This window comes from Lampetra planeri, chromosome 52, assembly GCF_965212315.1.
Source record: "Lampetra planeri chromosome 52, kcLamPlan1.2.h2, whole genome shotgun sequence".
In the NCBI taxonomy this organism is placed as follows: Eukaryota; Metazoa; Chordata; class Hyperoartia; order Petromyzontiformes; family Petromyzontidae; genus Lampetra; species Lampetra planeri.
This window is the reverse complement of record NC_136158.1, coordinates 1,334,918-1,351,035: the sequence shown is the minus strand read 5'-3', so window position 1 is coordinate 1,351,035 and position 16,118 is coordinate 1,334,918. Positions and strand designations below refer to the sequence as shown.

Below are 16,118 nucleotides of genomic sequence, written 5' to 3'. Positions count from 1 at the left end.
CAGGAATTTTGGCGAATATACCAATTTTGATTTCTCTTCACCATGGCAGGGACTAAAGGTTGGCGAGTAGGGGGTGGGAGGGGGGGGGGGTTGCGAGGGACCGTAGTAATCCGTCAGCGCAGCACTAACAGGCGCCCCCCCCCCCACCCAACACATTCCAGACTGCGCATTCCCCCCCCTGCCCCCCCCCGCCCCCAATCGACTCTAAAAGGAGTTCCGCAAAAATATATATATAATAGCTATGTATAATAAACACAAAACCGAATAGGTTCAATCGAAAAATACAAAATACGCGAGAGCGACGGCAATCGGAATACATCTTTGCGGGGATTTTTGCTCAATCGGTGGAACGGCTCTGGCCGCTTCCAGGACGCAGCGTCCTGGAGTTCGCCCGACCGACCGCGCGTTGCCGCGTCGGCGGCTCTCGGTCTCGTGTTGGTGCGCGGCTGTGCCGCACCCCCCCCCCAGCCCCGCTAAGTATGGTGCACAGCCCCGGCAGTACGGCCTACAGCCCGGTGTAAAGCCCGGCGTATAACACGGCAGTACGGCGTATAACGCGGCAGTACGGTGTATAGCCTGGCGTATAACAAGGCAGTACGGCCTACAGCCTGGCAGTACGGCGTATAACGCGGCAGTACGGCCTATAACGCGGCAGTACGGCCTACAGCCCGGCAGTACGGCGTATAGCCTGGCGTATAACCCGGCAGTACGGCCTATAACGCGGCAGTACGGCCTACAGCCCGGCAGTACGGCGTATAGCCTGGCGTATAACCCGGCAGTACGGCCTATAACGCGGCAGTACGGCGTACAGCCCGGCAGTACGGCGTATAGCCTGGCGTATAACGCGGCAGTACGGCCTACAGCCCGGCAGCCAGTGCCCGGGGCGATGGTGTGGGCGCTAGATGGGGTTCTTGAGGATGCGTCCGAGACGGAAGTCGTAGACGCGACGGCACAGGTAGACGAGGCCGGGGTTGGCTCGGTCCGGCAAACAGCGGTGGGGGGGGGCCACGCGTGCCGGCAGCGCCGGCACCACGCCCGCCGAGGGTCTCGCCAACGGGCTCGCCCGCCGCCCCGACTCCTCGCGCTGGCGAACCTCGGCCTGGAACCTGCGAGCGGGGGTCGGGGAGCGGGGGTCAGGGAGCGGGGGTCAGGGAGCGGGGGTTGGGGAGCGGGGGAGAGAGAACGGCGAGTGTGGTTAGACGTGGCGGGGAAGGGAGAGGATGGAAGGTCGGTGGGCTGAGCGACAGGAGTGGGACGTTTTGTTTTTGTGTTTAGTTTGTTGTCCTCATTGCACCGCACCGGTCCACACATCGCATTGCACTCCACCGCACAACGCACTAGTCTACACATCGTATTGCCCTACACAACACACCATATGGCACACGGCACCACACTGCACTCTGCCGCACCTCCCATTAGCACGGGGTCGATTATGTACGGCGCGAAAAAAGTTCGACACACGTACCCCGAACTTAGTGAATGGACGACCGTGGCCGACTTAGAAGGGAACGCAGAGCGAGGGAGAGAGAGGGAGAGAGATAAAAACGGGACAGACGTTGTCCAGACGGTCAGGCGAGGTGGGGGCAAGGGTTGTGTGGGCGTGCGGAGAGCCACCTGCAGTACTCGAGGTAGGTGAGCACGTAGCACTTGTCCTCGATGCAGGCCACGCTGTTCTCGTCCTGGTGTCGCGACGCAAACACCTCGTTCTGTGGGCGGCCAAGCGGAAGGGGGTGGGTGGGGACAGCACGGCGTCGGCTGCGGCGTACGAGCGAGCAACTTTCCCCCGGGGTTGTTGTTACAGCGCGCACGCCGGGGCCGATTTTTCTTCGGGGGAACTGAAGAGAATTCTGGGGTGGGATCGGTGACGAGAAGCTCCCGGCGCGTGGTGGCGGCGGTGTGGGTGGGGCGGGATGTCACGACGACGGCAAAACAACCGCGCGGCGCGAAAACGCGACGGAGAGAGACGTAGGTACGGCAGCGCCGTGAAACGCTACAAGGCCCTTCCGTCGCAATCTCCACCGCACTTGGGCCCCGGGGAGAGAGAGAGTCTCTGGGCGCGCTCAGCGCACAATGGAAGGAGTGGCAGCGATACTGGGGGCATGACGGTGAAGGCGGCTGTACAAGTCGCAGGCGAGGAGGAGGAACGGCACAAGGTCGAGTGCGTGGAGGGAGAGTGCGTGGAGGGAGAGTGCGTGGAGGGAGAGTGCGTGGAGGGAGAGTGCGTGGAGGGAGAGTGCGTGGAGGGAGAGTGGCGAGGAGGGAGAGTGGCGAGGAGGGAGAGTGCGTGGAGGGAGAGTGCGTGGAGGGAGAGTGGCGTGGAGGGAGAGTGCGTGGAGGGAGAGTGCGTGGAGGGAGAGTGCGTGGAGGGAGAGTGGCGTGGAGGGAGAGTGCGTGGAGGGAGAGTGCGTGGAGGGAGAGTGCGAGGAGGGAGAGTGCGTGGAGGGAGAGTGGCGTGGAGGGAGAGTGCGTGGAGGGAGAGTGCGTGGAGGGAGAGTGCGTGGAGGGAGAGTGCGTGGAGGGAGAGTGCGAGGAGGGAGAGTGCGTGGAGGGAGAGTGCGAGGAGGGAGAGTGCGTGGAGGGAGAGTGCGTGGAGGGAGAGTGGCGTGGAGGGAGAGTGCGTGGAGGGAGAGTGCGTGGAGGGAGAGTGCGTGGAGGGAGAGTGGCGAGGAGGGAGAGTGCGTGGAGGGAGAGTGCGTGGAGGGAGAGTGGCGTGGAGGGAGAGTGCGTGGAGGGAGAGTGCGTGGAGGGAGAGTGCGTGGAGGGAGAGTGCGTGGAGGGAGAGTGCGTGGAGGGAGAGTGCGTGGAGGGAGAGTGGCGTGGAGGGAGAGTGCGTGGAGGGAGAGTGCGTGGAGGGAGAGTGCGTGGAGGGAGAGTGCGTGGAGGGAGAGTGGCGAGGAGGGAGAGTGGCGTGGAGGGAGAGTGCGTGGAGGGAGAGTGCGTGGAGGGAGAGTGCGTGGAGGGAGAGTGCGTGGAGGGAGAGTGGCGTGGAGGGAGAGTGGCGTGGAGGGAGAGTGGCGTGGAGGGAGAGTGCGTGGAGGGAGAGTGCGTGGAGGGAGAGTGCGTGGAGGGAGAGTGCGTGGAGGGAGAGTGCGTGGAGGGAGAGTGCGTGGAGGGAGAGTGGCGTGGAGGGAGAGTGGCGTGGAGGGAGAGTGCGTGGAGGGAGAGTGCGTGGAGGGAGAGTGCGTGGAGGGAGAGTGCGTGGAGGGAGAGTGGCGTGGAGGGAGAGTGCGTGGAGGGAGAGTGCGTGGAGGGAGAGTGCGTGGAGGGAGAGTGGCGTGGAGGGAGAGTGCGTGGAGGGAGAGTGCGTGGAGGGAGAGTGCGTGGAGGGAGAGTGGCGTGGAGGGAGAGTGGCGAGGAGGGAGAGTGGCGTGGAGGGAGAGTGGCGTGGAGGGAGAGTGCGTGGAGGGAGAGTGCGTGGAGGGAGAGTGCGTGGAGGGAGAGTGGCGTGGAGGGAGAGTGGCGTGGAGGGAGAGTGGCGTGGAGGGAGAGTGCGTGGAGGGAGAGTGCGTGGAGGGAGAGTGGCGTGGAGGGAGAGTGCGTGGAGGGAGAGTGCGTGGAGGGAGAGTGCGTGGAGGGAGAGTGCGTGGAGGGAGAGTGCGTGGAGGGAGAGTGCGTGGAGGGAGAGTGCGTGGAGGGAGAGTGCGTGGAGGGAGAGTGGCGTGGAGGGAGAGTGCGTGGAGGGAGAGTGCGTGGAGGGAGAGTGGCGAGGAGGGAGAGTGGCGTGGAGGGAGAGTGGCGTGGAGGGAGAGTGGCGTGGAGGGAGAGTGGCGTGGAGGGAGAGTGCGTGGAGGGAGAGTGCGTGGAGGGAGAGTGCGTGGAGGGAGAGTGCGTGGAGGGAGAGTGGCGTGGAGGGAGAGTGGCGTGGAGGGAGAGTGCGTGGAGGGAGAGTGCGTGGAGGGAGAGTGCGTGGAGGGAGAGTGCGTGGAGGGAGAGTGCGTGGAGGGAGAGTGGCGTGGAGGGAGAGTGGCGTGGAGGGAGAGTGCGTGGAGGGAGAGTGGCGAGGAGGGAGAGTGGCGTGGAGGGAGAGTGGCGTGGAGGGAGAGTGGCGTGGAGGGAGAGTGGCGTGGAGGGAGAGTGCGTGGAGGGAGAGTGCGTGGAGGGAGAGTGGCGTGGAGGGAGAGTGCGTGGAGGGAGAGTGCGTGGAGGGAGAGTGCGTGGAGGGAGAGTGCGTGGAGGGAGAGTGCGTGGAGGGAGAGTGCGTGGAGGGAGAGTGCGTGGAGGGAGAGTGCGTGGAGGGAGAGTGCGTGGAGGGAGAGTGCGTGGAGGGAGAGTGCGTGGAGGGAGAGTGCGTGGAGGGAGAGTGCGTGGAGGGAGAGTGCGTGGAGGGAGAGTGCGTGGAGGGAGAGTGCGTGGAGGGAGAGTGCGTGGAGGGAGAGTGCGTGGAGGGAGAGTGCGTGGAGGGAGAGTGCGTGGAGGGAGAGTGCGTGGAGGGAGAGTGCGTGGAGGGAGAGTGCGTGGAGGGAGAGTGCGTGGAGGGAGAGTGCGTGGAGGGAGAGTGCGTGGAGGGAGAGTGCGTGGAGGGAGAGTGCGTGGAGGGAGAGTGGTGTGGAGGGAGAGTGCGTGGAGGGAGAGTGCGTGGAGGGAGAGTGGCGAGGAAGGGAGAGCGAAGGTGGAGAGAGAAAGGAAGGAGAGAGGAGGAAGATACATAGGGAAAGTAAAGTCGAGAGAAAACTAAACTATTTACTAAATTGTTTTCATTTTTATTTTACCAGGCAAAGCCCACTGAGCTACGTAGCTACTTTTCAGAAGCGACCTGGTCATCACAAACGATAGCTCAATGTATAGAAGACAAAATACTCGAAACGCATGATGTTCATTTTAAATGTGGAGGGAAAAACCAGAGGACCCGGAGAAAAATCCACGCGACCACCACAGGGAGAGAGACACGCAAACTCAAAATATACAGCAGGCGTCAGGGCCGCGATCGAACCCACGACTTCCTGTATACCAGGCGAGGTAGTTAACATCTGCTAGCCACCGTGATGATGATGAGAGAGAGAGACGCAAACTCAAAATATACAGCAGGCGTCAGGGGTCGGAATCGAACCCACGACGTCCTGCACATCAGGCGAGGCAGTGAACATCTCCTTGCCACTGTGACGATGAGAGAGACACGCAAACTCAAAATATACAGCAGGCGTCAGGGTCGGAATCGAACCCACGACGTCCTGCACATCAGGCGAGGCAGTGAACATCTCCTAGCCACTGTGACGATGAGAGAGACACGCAAACTCAAAATATACAGCAGTCGTCAGGGTCGGAATCGAACCCACGACATCCTGCACATCAGGCGAGGCAGTGAACATCTCCTAGCCACCGCGGCGATAGGAGGAGAGAGGACCAACAAGGGGGGGGGGACACAGAAGGCAGGGAGAGAGAGAAGAGAGAGTGGGACAAAGTGTCAGGTAAGGAGAGGGTGCAAGGGAGAGAGACAGGGTAGATAAGGGAGAGCATAGACAGGAAGAGGTGGTGGGGGGAGGTGGGTAGGGGTGGTGCGGGGGGGGGGGGCGGCCGTACCTCACAGTGCTGGCCAGGAACCCTGCCACCCTGCGTGTGCTCGGGGCGGTAGTACCACAGCAGGCTCATGGTGAGCTCCCCTGCACACACAGCACCACAGTTCCCCCACTAAAGCCTCGCACGATGCGATCGGCACGGGTGCGGATGTCGGGGTGGGAAAGACCTTCAACATGCACACCATACGTACGAGCAATCCTCAAGGGCAGAAAAGCACATAATGGTGTGTGGGTTTATTTGTGACTCACCTGGTTGTTTTGCCGTGGCTATAGCGCCAGTTTAGCAGTCACTTTAGTACCTGTTAAGCCGTGGTTATTTCACCGGATTACTCCCATTAGCCACGGCTACCGCACCTGTTTTGGGGTCGTCCCACAGCGCCGAGATCTTGGCGACGTACGGCAGGCACTTGCGACGAGGCCCCGACCTCAGCAGCACGCAGTCGCGCACCGCGATGACGTCACCGCCGCGTCGGACGGCGCCGTAGCAGCGCCTCGGCACCAGCTCCAGCTCGCCCTGCTCCCCAACGGAGGCACGGACCACGCCGCGTCATCACTGATGACCACGCCGCGTCATCACCGATGACCACGCCGCGTCATCACTGCAGCAGCAGCAGCGGCGGCTTTTGGCGAAGCAGTCGAACAGAGACGGTCGCCGCGTCGCGCGCCAACAAGATGCGCTGCTTCCGCGGCCATCTGGAACGCTCTTCCTTCCGAGCCACTGGAGCTGTGCACTTTTAAATCATCGTCGAGATTGCCAAGCTCACTTCCTACGAACCGCTTATTCTGTTTAGTTTATTGTCCTTTCCCCCGTACCTCCGATTAGCACCGTCGTCTACGTACGGTGTGACAGAAGTTCAACATACATATTCTTGCAGGGGCAGGACGTGGCAACTTTCAGGAAATGCAGAGTACAGATCGTTCTCCTATAACGTCGCAACTAATGTACTTGGGAACGCATTTTTGTTATGACGCGGAGGCAAATTGGATCTAACGCGATTGAGTGAATGGAACTACGTCGCACGAGTAGCAATAAGCGTTTGTGCGGCTGCCTCGGCGAAGCATCATCACACGAGGCAGTGGGAGGCCGTGGGATGCTGCTGGATGCTTCTAGATGCTACCCACGCGCCTCGGTGTTTGTTCAGCCTGCGTACACATCTCACGTGTTATGGCGGAACGTGCGCTTTACCCTATATTATATGTCACCTATTATAACGAGATTTTCCCACAGCGCGGTGTTCTCCAGGAGTGCAACTAATACCGCGTTATGGGAGAACAGACCGTCGGTGTGCCAAGCGTTTAAAAGGCAAGCAAGATCTAGGAGGGTGGGTAACAGTTCTGAATTCAATTACAATGCTGTCCTTCGTAACATATCGCAATTTCAACATTATTGTAATTTAGACCAATACATCTGTTGCTCCAATCGTAATTATAAGTGAACCAAGATCATGATCATGAATCGCATCGAACCGTGCACGCGCTGGAAATTTTTAAGTTTATTCAAATCGAAAGCTGCCAACGCATACGGTTTTACCCTGTATTCTTATACAGGGAAATTGAGTTTTCATGTCCATACGGACTTTGTAGGATGAACGTTGAGATTTGTAAGGGCACGGGGTGACCAATAAGGTCCGAATTGGTCTGTAATAAGGTAGGCACTGATAAGGGGTTGACAGGTATGCGATATTGCATTTAGTTATGCTGTAATTGAGTAGATGGCACTGCACTCGGCAAAAAAAAATATCTAATTGCTTGATCACAAGAAAGAATTCTGTTTTTGCAAAAATGTGAAATTACTCAACTGACTTTAATGGAAAGAGTTGTTATTTCTTCATAGCGGAAGCCCAGTCAATGTGCATGTGTGCAAGTAAATGATGCATAGACAAAGCTCCCCCGTATAGCCTTAACAGACTGTTTGGGCAAGGCCCGTTAGCGAGCACCTATGAAGGCTGGCACGGCACACGAGGGGGGGTGGGTGGCCAGCAACACGCCCGGCCGCCTTTGTCTCCCCAGTGGCAATGTTCACTACACATCGCACCAGGTACGCATTTGAGGCCGAGTCGACCTAGGGGAGGCCCCAAGACCGGTTCAAATATTCGTCACTGGAGGGGGAATCGAATTCGGGACACCGGGTTCGTAGCGGAGTGCACTAACCGCTACGCTACCTGGTGGCCAGGCGGGTGCTGGCCACGCAACTCCTCATGAAGGCCGGCACGGCACTCGCTAATAGCACTTGTTATAGGCCTGGGGGATCCTTGTCTTGATGTGGCCTCAAAGTGCACCTGGTATGGCACAAACACTGTCATGGCGTCACCAGTCGTGAATGGCGGTTCTTGTTGTGTGTGTGGGTTGCGCGCGAGGTGTTTTGTGGGGTACGCGTGGGTACGTGTGGGTGCGTGTGGGTGCGTGTGGGTGCGTGCGAGGTGCGAGTGGGTGCGTGTGGGTACGTGTGGGTGCGTGTGGGTGCGTGTGGGTGCGTGTGGGTGCGTGCGAGGTGCGAGTAGGCGTACCGCCACGTAGACGGCCTTCTCGTAGGCCTCCCCGACTGGCACCCAGCCGTTGGTCTGCCTCCGTGCCGTGTAGCTCAGCGCCACCTCGCACACCAGCGACGCCGCCGACGCCGCCGCGCCCCTCGCTCCCCGCATGCCCCCGTGCGAGCCCCGCTTGTCCGCACCCCGGCCGGCGCCCGCCCTACTACCGCCGACGGCCGGTACGAGCAACAGCCCGGTGCCCGGGTGGTCCCGGCAGCCCGGTGACGGCAGCTCCGGGTAGGGGCTGGCAGGGATCGAGCGTGCCGGGTACAGGGCCAGCGGCCGCGGCAAACCCGACGCCGGGCGGGCACTGGGGTGCCGCGCTTGCGCCGCACGGCAGCCGTAGCCGCCGTGCTCCTCCTCGTTGTCCTCGGTGTCCTCGGGGTGCGAGTGCTGCTGTTTGTGTTGGTGGTGGTGATGCTGCTGGTGGTGGTGCCGGTGGTGCTGCTGGTGCCGACGGTGGCGGTGGTGGTGCTGGTGGTTCGTCCGCCTGCCGTCGGAGCTGCCGTTGGCGCGCGTGCCGTACACGACGGACTCGGCATGCGGCAGCTTCACCAGGCAGACCCTCGCCGCCCGCGGGTCCACGGCGCTGCCGACCGCCGCCTTCCCCACCGGCCCCGCGCCAGCGCCGGCCTCCTCCCCGACGCGGCACCCGCAGCCGCAGCCCCACTCGCGGCAGGGCTCGCACGGCGCGTACGACGGAGCGGCGCTCGCTGACGGACGCGGGAACCGCACCGGCGACTGCCGCCGCTCTCCGGCGTGGCCGGCGCCCGCCCTGCCGGCGCCGGCGGAACCCGGGTTGGCGCGCGTCGCCCGCCCGCCCCGCCCGGCCGGCCTGCACGGCTTCGCCGGGGCGACGACCGAGGGGCCCGGATCGGAGCGGGAGCGCACGAGCTCGCGGCCGCCGGCGCCGCCGGCACGGCGCGGGCGCTTGCGCCGACTCGCGGCGCCGGCGTTCTTAGCTGTTCTGTTGCCGCAGCCCCCCGCCGCGCCGGCGCCGCGCCGCTTCGGCGCCATCCCCCCGCGGTCGCAGCCCCCCGCCGCGCCGGCGCCGTCCAGGCTGCACTGGCGGCGGCTGCGCTTGGCCGGCGGTTTCACCGACGACGACGCCGACGCCGCCGCCAGGTTGGGCAGGTCGCGCTCCAGGAGGGCGGTGACGAGCGCCTCGGCGTTAAGACTCGCCAGACGGCGCTTGCGCGGCTCGAAGTAGAAGTGGCACGGAAAGAGGTCCCAGGAGCCCTGCTTGAGAACGAGGACGTCGCCCTCGGCGCCACCGCCGCCGCCTGCCGATCGTCCGCCACCCGGTTCCGCTGCCGCGCCCTCCGGGGCCGCCTCGCTCGGAGGCCCTCCTGCGCCCGTGGAGGCCACGGCCGTCGTCTTCCCGGGCCGCCAGGACGCGTTCCGCGCGCCGCGCCCGCTCGCGGCGGCGGCCGTGGCGGCGGCGGCAACGGCGGCCGGCGCGGGCGAGGCCGTGGAGGCGGCCGTAGCGGCGGCGGGGGCGCGGCGAGGCGGCGCGGCGCGCCGGGCCGCCGGCGCCGCGCGGCACGGCGGGGCCTCCAGTCCCAGCATCGCGTCGTGCGCGCGCTCGGCGGCGGCGCCGGCGGCGCTCCCCGCCAAGCTCTCGGCGAACTCCAGGCCGGGGGCGTAGTCGCCGACGGAGGTGGCGGCCGCCGGGGCCGCGCCGCTCCTCTCGTCGCCTTGGGGAGGGGGGGGCCCCTCGCCCCCCCAGCCTGTCTCGCCGGTTGTCATGGAGACCGGGCAGTGCTGCAGCGATGCCATGCCTCATAGGAATCTGAAAGGACCGGCAAGGGGGTTTGCGGACACAGGTGAAGGGCGTTCGCGCGAACGTGTGATAACGGCGACTTGGTATTATACGGCTGCCCCCTCGGGGAGCAGCCACTGACTCCCCCCCCCCCCAGGGAGCAGCTACTACCCCAGCCGGGGACCTCCGGCTGCGCTGTCCTTTGGCCCTTCAGAGCACGGTTGCTGCTGGCAGAAACAACGCCGCACCCACTCTTCCCCTCCCCGCCAAACAGAAGGGAGCACGCGGATCGCTCACTTCTCAGGATGCTCGCTCCACGCGCCTCCCTGCACGTACGTTGCCATACGGCGAGTCAATTGGAGCACACCGGGGCTCGTGCTGACGCTGTTTCGTCAGCGCTGTTCCAAGCTTTCGATTAGGCTGTGCCAGCAGTGCACTGAGAGCGGTCGATGGTGCTTCCGTAGCGGTGACAATTTTTGTTACGTCCCTTGTGGCGCTGGTTCTTAGAAGCTTCAGAAAGCTTCTACAAGCCACACATCTTCTGTGCACCTCGCTTAAAAAACACTAAAACGCCGGGGACAATAGTGGAAGAGCCAAGTCATGTGGAGGTGGTGCATCGTAACTTGAACAATTAAATAACTAGCATGGATGCTATTAAACTATTTTTTATTTTACTCGGTAAGGCCCCGCTGAGCTATGTAGCTCTTTTTCAGAAGTGACCTGGCTGTCACAAATGGTAGCTCAACGAAGTGGCTCATCAACACGTGGACATTTACAGCCAGCCAACTACTCTAAACGCGCGACGTCGATTCTAAACGTGGAGGGAAAAACTGGAGGACCCGGAGAAAAACCCACGCGACCACCACGGGGAGAGACACACGCAAACTCCAAATATACAACAGCAGGCGTCAGGGGTTGGGATCGAACCCACGACCACCTGCATACCAGGCAAGGTAGTTAACATCTCCTAGCCACCGTTGACACCCCATAGGTGCTCGGCCACAGATCTACTTGCGATGGACTGGAACGTGTCGGGCGGCCACCATGTATCAGAGGTCGCAACCAGGTACCCGATACCCGTACCCTACCCGATACCTGGCTACCCGTACCCGGCCGGGTACGGGTAGCCGTTTGCGACCCTGGTGCGGCCGGGTACGGATATTGACCCTGGCCAATGACCGAGCAACCCAACGTTCCTACCAGCTCCCTCCGCAGCAATGTGTTCAATACCGCTTGCTTTGTTCGTTCTTCTTCTGTTGTTTGTTCTAATTTGCCCCGAGATTCACGTGTTGACCACCACTGGTAGGGCCCAAAATGTATGGGGAGGAAAAGACCGAACGGTGAATGCTAACAAAATTAGATTCTGGATGTGTTTTTGTTTATGTTTTACTGCGACAAACCCATACCTGTCAACCCCTTATCAGTGCCCTACCTTACTACAGACCAATTCAGACCGTATTGGTCACCCCGTGCCCTTATAAATCTCAACGTTCATCCTAAAAAGCCCCATCACAAGGGAGAAACACAAACAAATAGACAATCACCACTACTACACTCACCACTAGTACACTCAACACTACACTCACCACAAGTACTTACCACTACATACCAGTCAACCCCTTCATCAGTGCCCTATCATACTATAGACCAATTCAGACCTTATTGGTCACCCCGTGCCCTTACAAATCTCAACGTTCATTCTACAAAGTCACATCAAACAAACGGACATATGAATGTTTTGCCCGTATTAAAACGTCTGTACGCCGTATGGACCTGCAAACTAAATTTCCCCGTAAACGAATACGGGTAAACCGCATGGCTTGCCAGGTATGTAAACCTATACTGCGTACTTAGTTATATTGCGTGACCAGTACTTTGGTCTTTGTAGTCAAACGGGTTGACGTCATCTCCAAGGTGAGTGGAGGGTGCCTTCGAGATGACGTCTTCACTAGAAGCAGCACAGCATCTGGCAAGTCTAAGGGACATTTGTTTTTTGGCAGTATCAAAATGTTGACATTAGAAGAGTAGGCTTTTGCCTTTCTGGCACATGAAATAGGTGTTAAGATGTTCGAACAACCGATCGATACCTATTGTAAGGCATCAAGTCTGCATTAAACACACATAGCAAAACATGCAAACAAACACGATCTGATATCACTGGTCAACACACTTTTTCTGGCATAAGGTAATTTTGGGGTGCTGATTACAAATCTGGCATCAGTTTTTGTCTATCACATCAGGTTTTTGAGATATCAAATATTGCATTTTCAATAAAAACTGCAGAAGAAAAATATTAAATAAATGTGGATATCTACATAAAATGATGATATTATAAACACACTATCCTAAAAATACAGCACCATATTTTAACACTAAAGCAGTCACTGACTCGCAACAACTTGCAATCATAAGTGACAGAGTTAATTTCGGGTAAAAGCAATGAAAATGGGGTATGCCGATAGCATAAAAATGAGATGTGATTGAGCAAATCTGAGATCAGATTTGGAATCAGCACCCTGAAATAAGTCTAAAACAGCTGCAAAAGTCCAGGCCAGAATTTTATTTTTGTTGTTGACCAGTGTAATACATGCATTGTCTTTGGAATTGATTGCCCTACACCCGGGACAGCCTTGTTTATGGGCTTGTCTCACCACCGGTGTTAGACCAGGGAACGCCAAAAGGTAATGCAAATATCAAAGCATTAATAACCTCGGGTTTACCGAAAGAACCAAAGAGTAACCTCTGGTTGTTTGGATATTTTTGCCACAAGCATGTGTGGTTAATGCAGACTTGATGGCTTGCCATAGGTAACTACTTTGTATTTGAACATATTAACACAATTCCTGCTTTATTGCCAGAAAGGGTAAACACCTATTCTTCTTATTTGGCAAGTGCTGTAACCACGTGGTTCTAGCTCTGCACCTCACTCCTTGTGCATCTGCTATCTCTCCCGTCTTTCCTCAACACACCTCTCATCTCTGATAACATCACTCTCATATCTTTTTAAAATATCTATTCTCTTCTACCTCATCTGGTTAGATCTATCTCCTACATCTTTTGGATCTATTGTGAATATATTCCTCTCCTTGACAACTTATATAACACATCTATCTTCTACTGCTTCTGAATACATCTCTCTCCTATCTCTTATATGAATACATCTATTCTAATACATTTTATTTCATATTAATGTATCAATATTCAAACGTCTTCAAAATTGTCTGAAAATCTCCCATCACCTTCCTCTTGTATCTCATCTACTATTACTCAACTATAAACTATTAAACTCCAATCCTGATACATCTCCAACCATCAACTCAATCTTGTTTCAACAGATCCATCAATAATTAGCGGTTCCTCTCTTCTATCGCACCCGGATACAACTTTTAACATATTCTTTTTTTCTGGTTAACTCTCCAATAAGCTCACTATTTTCAACGCCATCAAAATAAATTTGTCACATCGTTAAATCACGTTGACCCTTCTTTGATCCCACCTCTCTAACCCACCTGTATATTCTCCCGCTTCACACACACACACATCGGTCTATTGCCTTCGTCTGTAAATCGCCTTGACATCCCTGCGAATATGACACGAGATCAAAACGGATCATTATGATCTCCCGCGTCGCATGAAAACGCTGTTGCCTACAACTACTCTCATCTCACTACATCACTACATCTCAATGACTCGCCTACACCCGGCGTTTTACCATTCCTCTTGCCGTGCGTCCACATCTCTTATTTTTGCATCTCTCTGCATCCATCCGTTGTCCACGTCTCTTGCAGATGTATGCCGCATCTCTCGTATCGCTACATCCACCCGCTTTTCGCACCTCTCGAAGATATTACCGCATCTCTCATCCGGTGCGCCTCGTGACCATCACATCTCTCGATTCTCTTGTTTTCACCTCTCACCTGGCCGTGCCCGTATTTCGTCTTGGGGGTCAAATGCGACCAGATCGTTATTGAAAGTATTCAGTATTTGCTTCGAGTGCACCCTTACAAATAACCACGCTGCACTCTAACCTTGAGCACCTCACATTTTATCATTAAACACCCTGCACAACTAACTCTGCAGCACCTTACCATTAACCCGCCATGCGCTTTAACCTTACAACACCCTGCACAACTAACTCTGCATTACCTTACCATTAACCCACCATGCACTTTAACCTTAAAACACCCTGCACAACTAACTCTGCAGCACCTTACCATTAACCCACCATGCGCTTTAACCTTACAACACCCTGCACAACTAACTCTGCAGCACCTTACCATTAACCCACCATGCACTTTAACCTTAAAACACCCTGCACAACTAACTCTGCAGCACCTTACCATTAACCCGCCATGCACTTTAACCTTAAAACACCCTGCACAACTAACTCTGCAGCACCTTACCATTAACCCGCCATGCGCTTTAACCTTACAACACCCTGCACAACTAACTCTGCATTACCTTACCATTAACCCGCCATGCGCTTTAACCTTAAAACACCCTGCACAACTAACTCTGCATTACCTTACCATTAACCCGCCATGCACATTAACCTTACAACACCCTGCATAACTAACTCTGCATTACCTTACCCTTAACCCGCCATGCACTTTAACCTTAAAACACCCTGCACAACTAACTCTGCAGCACCTTACCATTAACCCGCCATGCGCTTTAACCTTACAACACCCTGCACAACTAGCTCTGCAGCACCTTACCATTAACCCACCATGCGCTTTAACCTTACAACACCCTGCACAACTAACTCTGCAGCCTCTTACCATTAACCCGCCATGCACATTAACCTTACAACACCATGCAATCGTTTCTTACCACCCGGCCACTTGCCTCCTAAGTCATCCCACACCTGAAGCTTGAACCAACACGACTGATCTTTTTACATTTCCCTTGTACTCATAACTCAAATCAGCCTCAGCTACCACGCGGAAAAAGCACCCTGTATTTCACCTTAAAACACTCCGCGCTTGATCTTCAACCGGTACCGACCCAGTACGCAGAACCTGCTGGTGCCGACAAGTGTCACAGAGGCACCCAGCAGTGGCAGATGACGGTGGCAACACCGCCACCAACACCGAGTGCCAATAAAGACCCCACTGACCGTGGCAGTCTGCACCCATCCTGAAAGGCTGACCTCTCTCGCGCCAGCGTGAGTTGAGGAACCACAACCGCTCTTTGGTAAATAAAACCCCTAAAACTTGACAAACCCAGTGACACTAACCCTAACCACCACCCACCCCCCGCTAACACCGAGGCATCGGAACTAATTTCAAACCCAGCATTGCCATGGGACGTGTCAACAATCATTTAGCGGCACAGCAATTTCGGCCGGGCAGCTATTTCACGACAAACGCTCCCCACACGCACACAATTTACGCACACGCACACACGTTGAGCGAAAACGAACCCGTCTCGACTTGCATCGGTGGTGTCACAATTTATCTTTTCTCAACTCACTGCGACACCCTCTCTGCATCACACTCTGTGCCACTAATGTGCGACGACTGGACGTGTGTATGTGTGTGGGTGAAAAATATATTTTACAGCTCATCGGATTCCGACAGGATGAATAAATATTCCGATTCGAACAATTCTGATTTAACACACGGCGTCAAACGCTGTGCTCCTGAAAACTGTCAACCTCTAAGGACTGTATCGTGTCACCTTCTGTGTGTCACCCTCTTGAGTGTCACGCTCTGAGCATCACCCTCTGAGTGTCACCCTAATCCTCTCTACACTCCTGATCCTGGAAGTGTCACAATTGATCTTTTCCCAACTCACTGCGACACCCTCTCTGCATCACACTCTGTGCCACTAATGTGCGACGACTGGACGGGTGTATGTGTGTGGGTGAAAAAATCTATTTAACAGCTCATCGGATTCCGACAGGATGAATAAATATTCCGATTCGAACGATTCTGATTAAACACACGGCGTCAAACGCTGTGCTCCTGAAAACTGTCACCCTCCAAGGACTGTATCGTGTCACCTTCTGAGTGTCACCCTCTGTGTGTCACCCTCTGAGTGTCACCCTCTGAGTGTCACCCTCTGAGTGTCACCCTAACCCTCTCTACACTCCTGATCCTGGCAGTGTCACCCTCTGCCGCATTTCTATCTGTCACCAACACGACCGGCCACAACTCCGCGCCACTAACACCGATAGACACACAACACACACACACACCCCTCTAGCTTGGCTAACGGTGTCACCCACAATCTGTGCCACTAACACTGCCGGCACGTGGCTTGCCTTCGTTCACTTCGCACTATTCTGCCACAAAGACAAAGACACCCCCC

General features: G+C 56.9%; 1 protein-coding gene across 1 annotated transcript; it reads right to left on the bottom strand.

Annotated features, from left to right (window-relative positions):
* Nucleotides 1-230: 230 nt before the first annotated feature.
* LOC144734622 (uncharacterized) lies at nt 231-9,058 on the bottom strand. Its single transcript, XM_078616890.1, has 5 exons — nt 8,021-9,058; nt 5,868-6,027; nt 5,518-5,597; nt 1,615-1,706; nt 231-1,106 (listed from the first exon to the last, which is right to left on the bottom strand). Exons 1-5 carry the CDS (start codon nt 9,056-9,058, stop codon nt 899-901), a joined length of 1,578 nt encoding a protein of 525 aa, XP_078473016.1. The 3' UTR covers nt 231-898.
* Nucleotides 9,059-16,118: the final 7,060 nt, after the last annotated feature.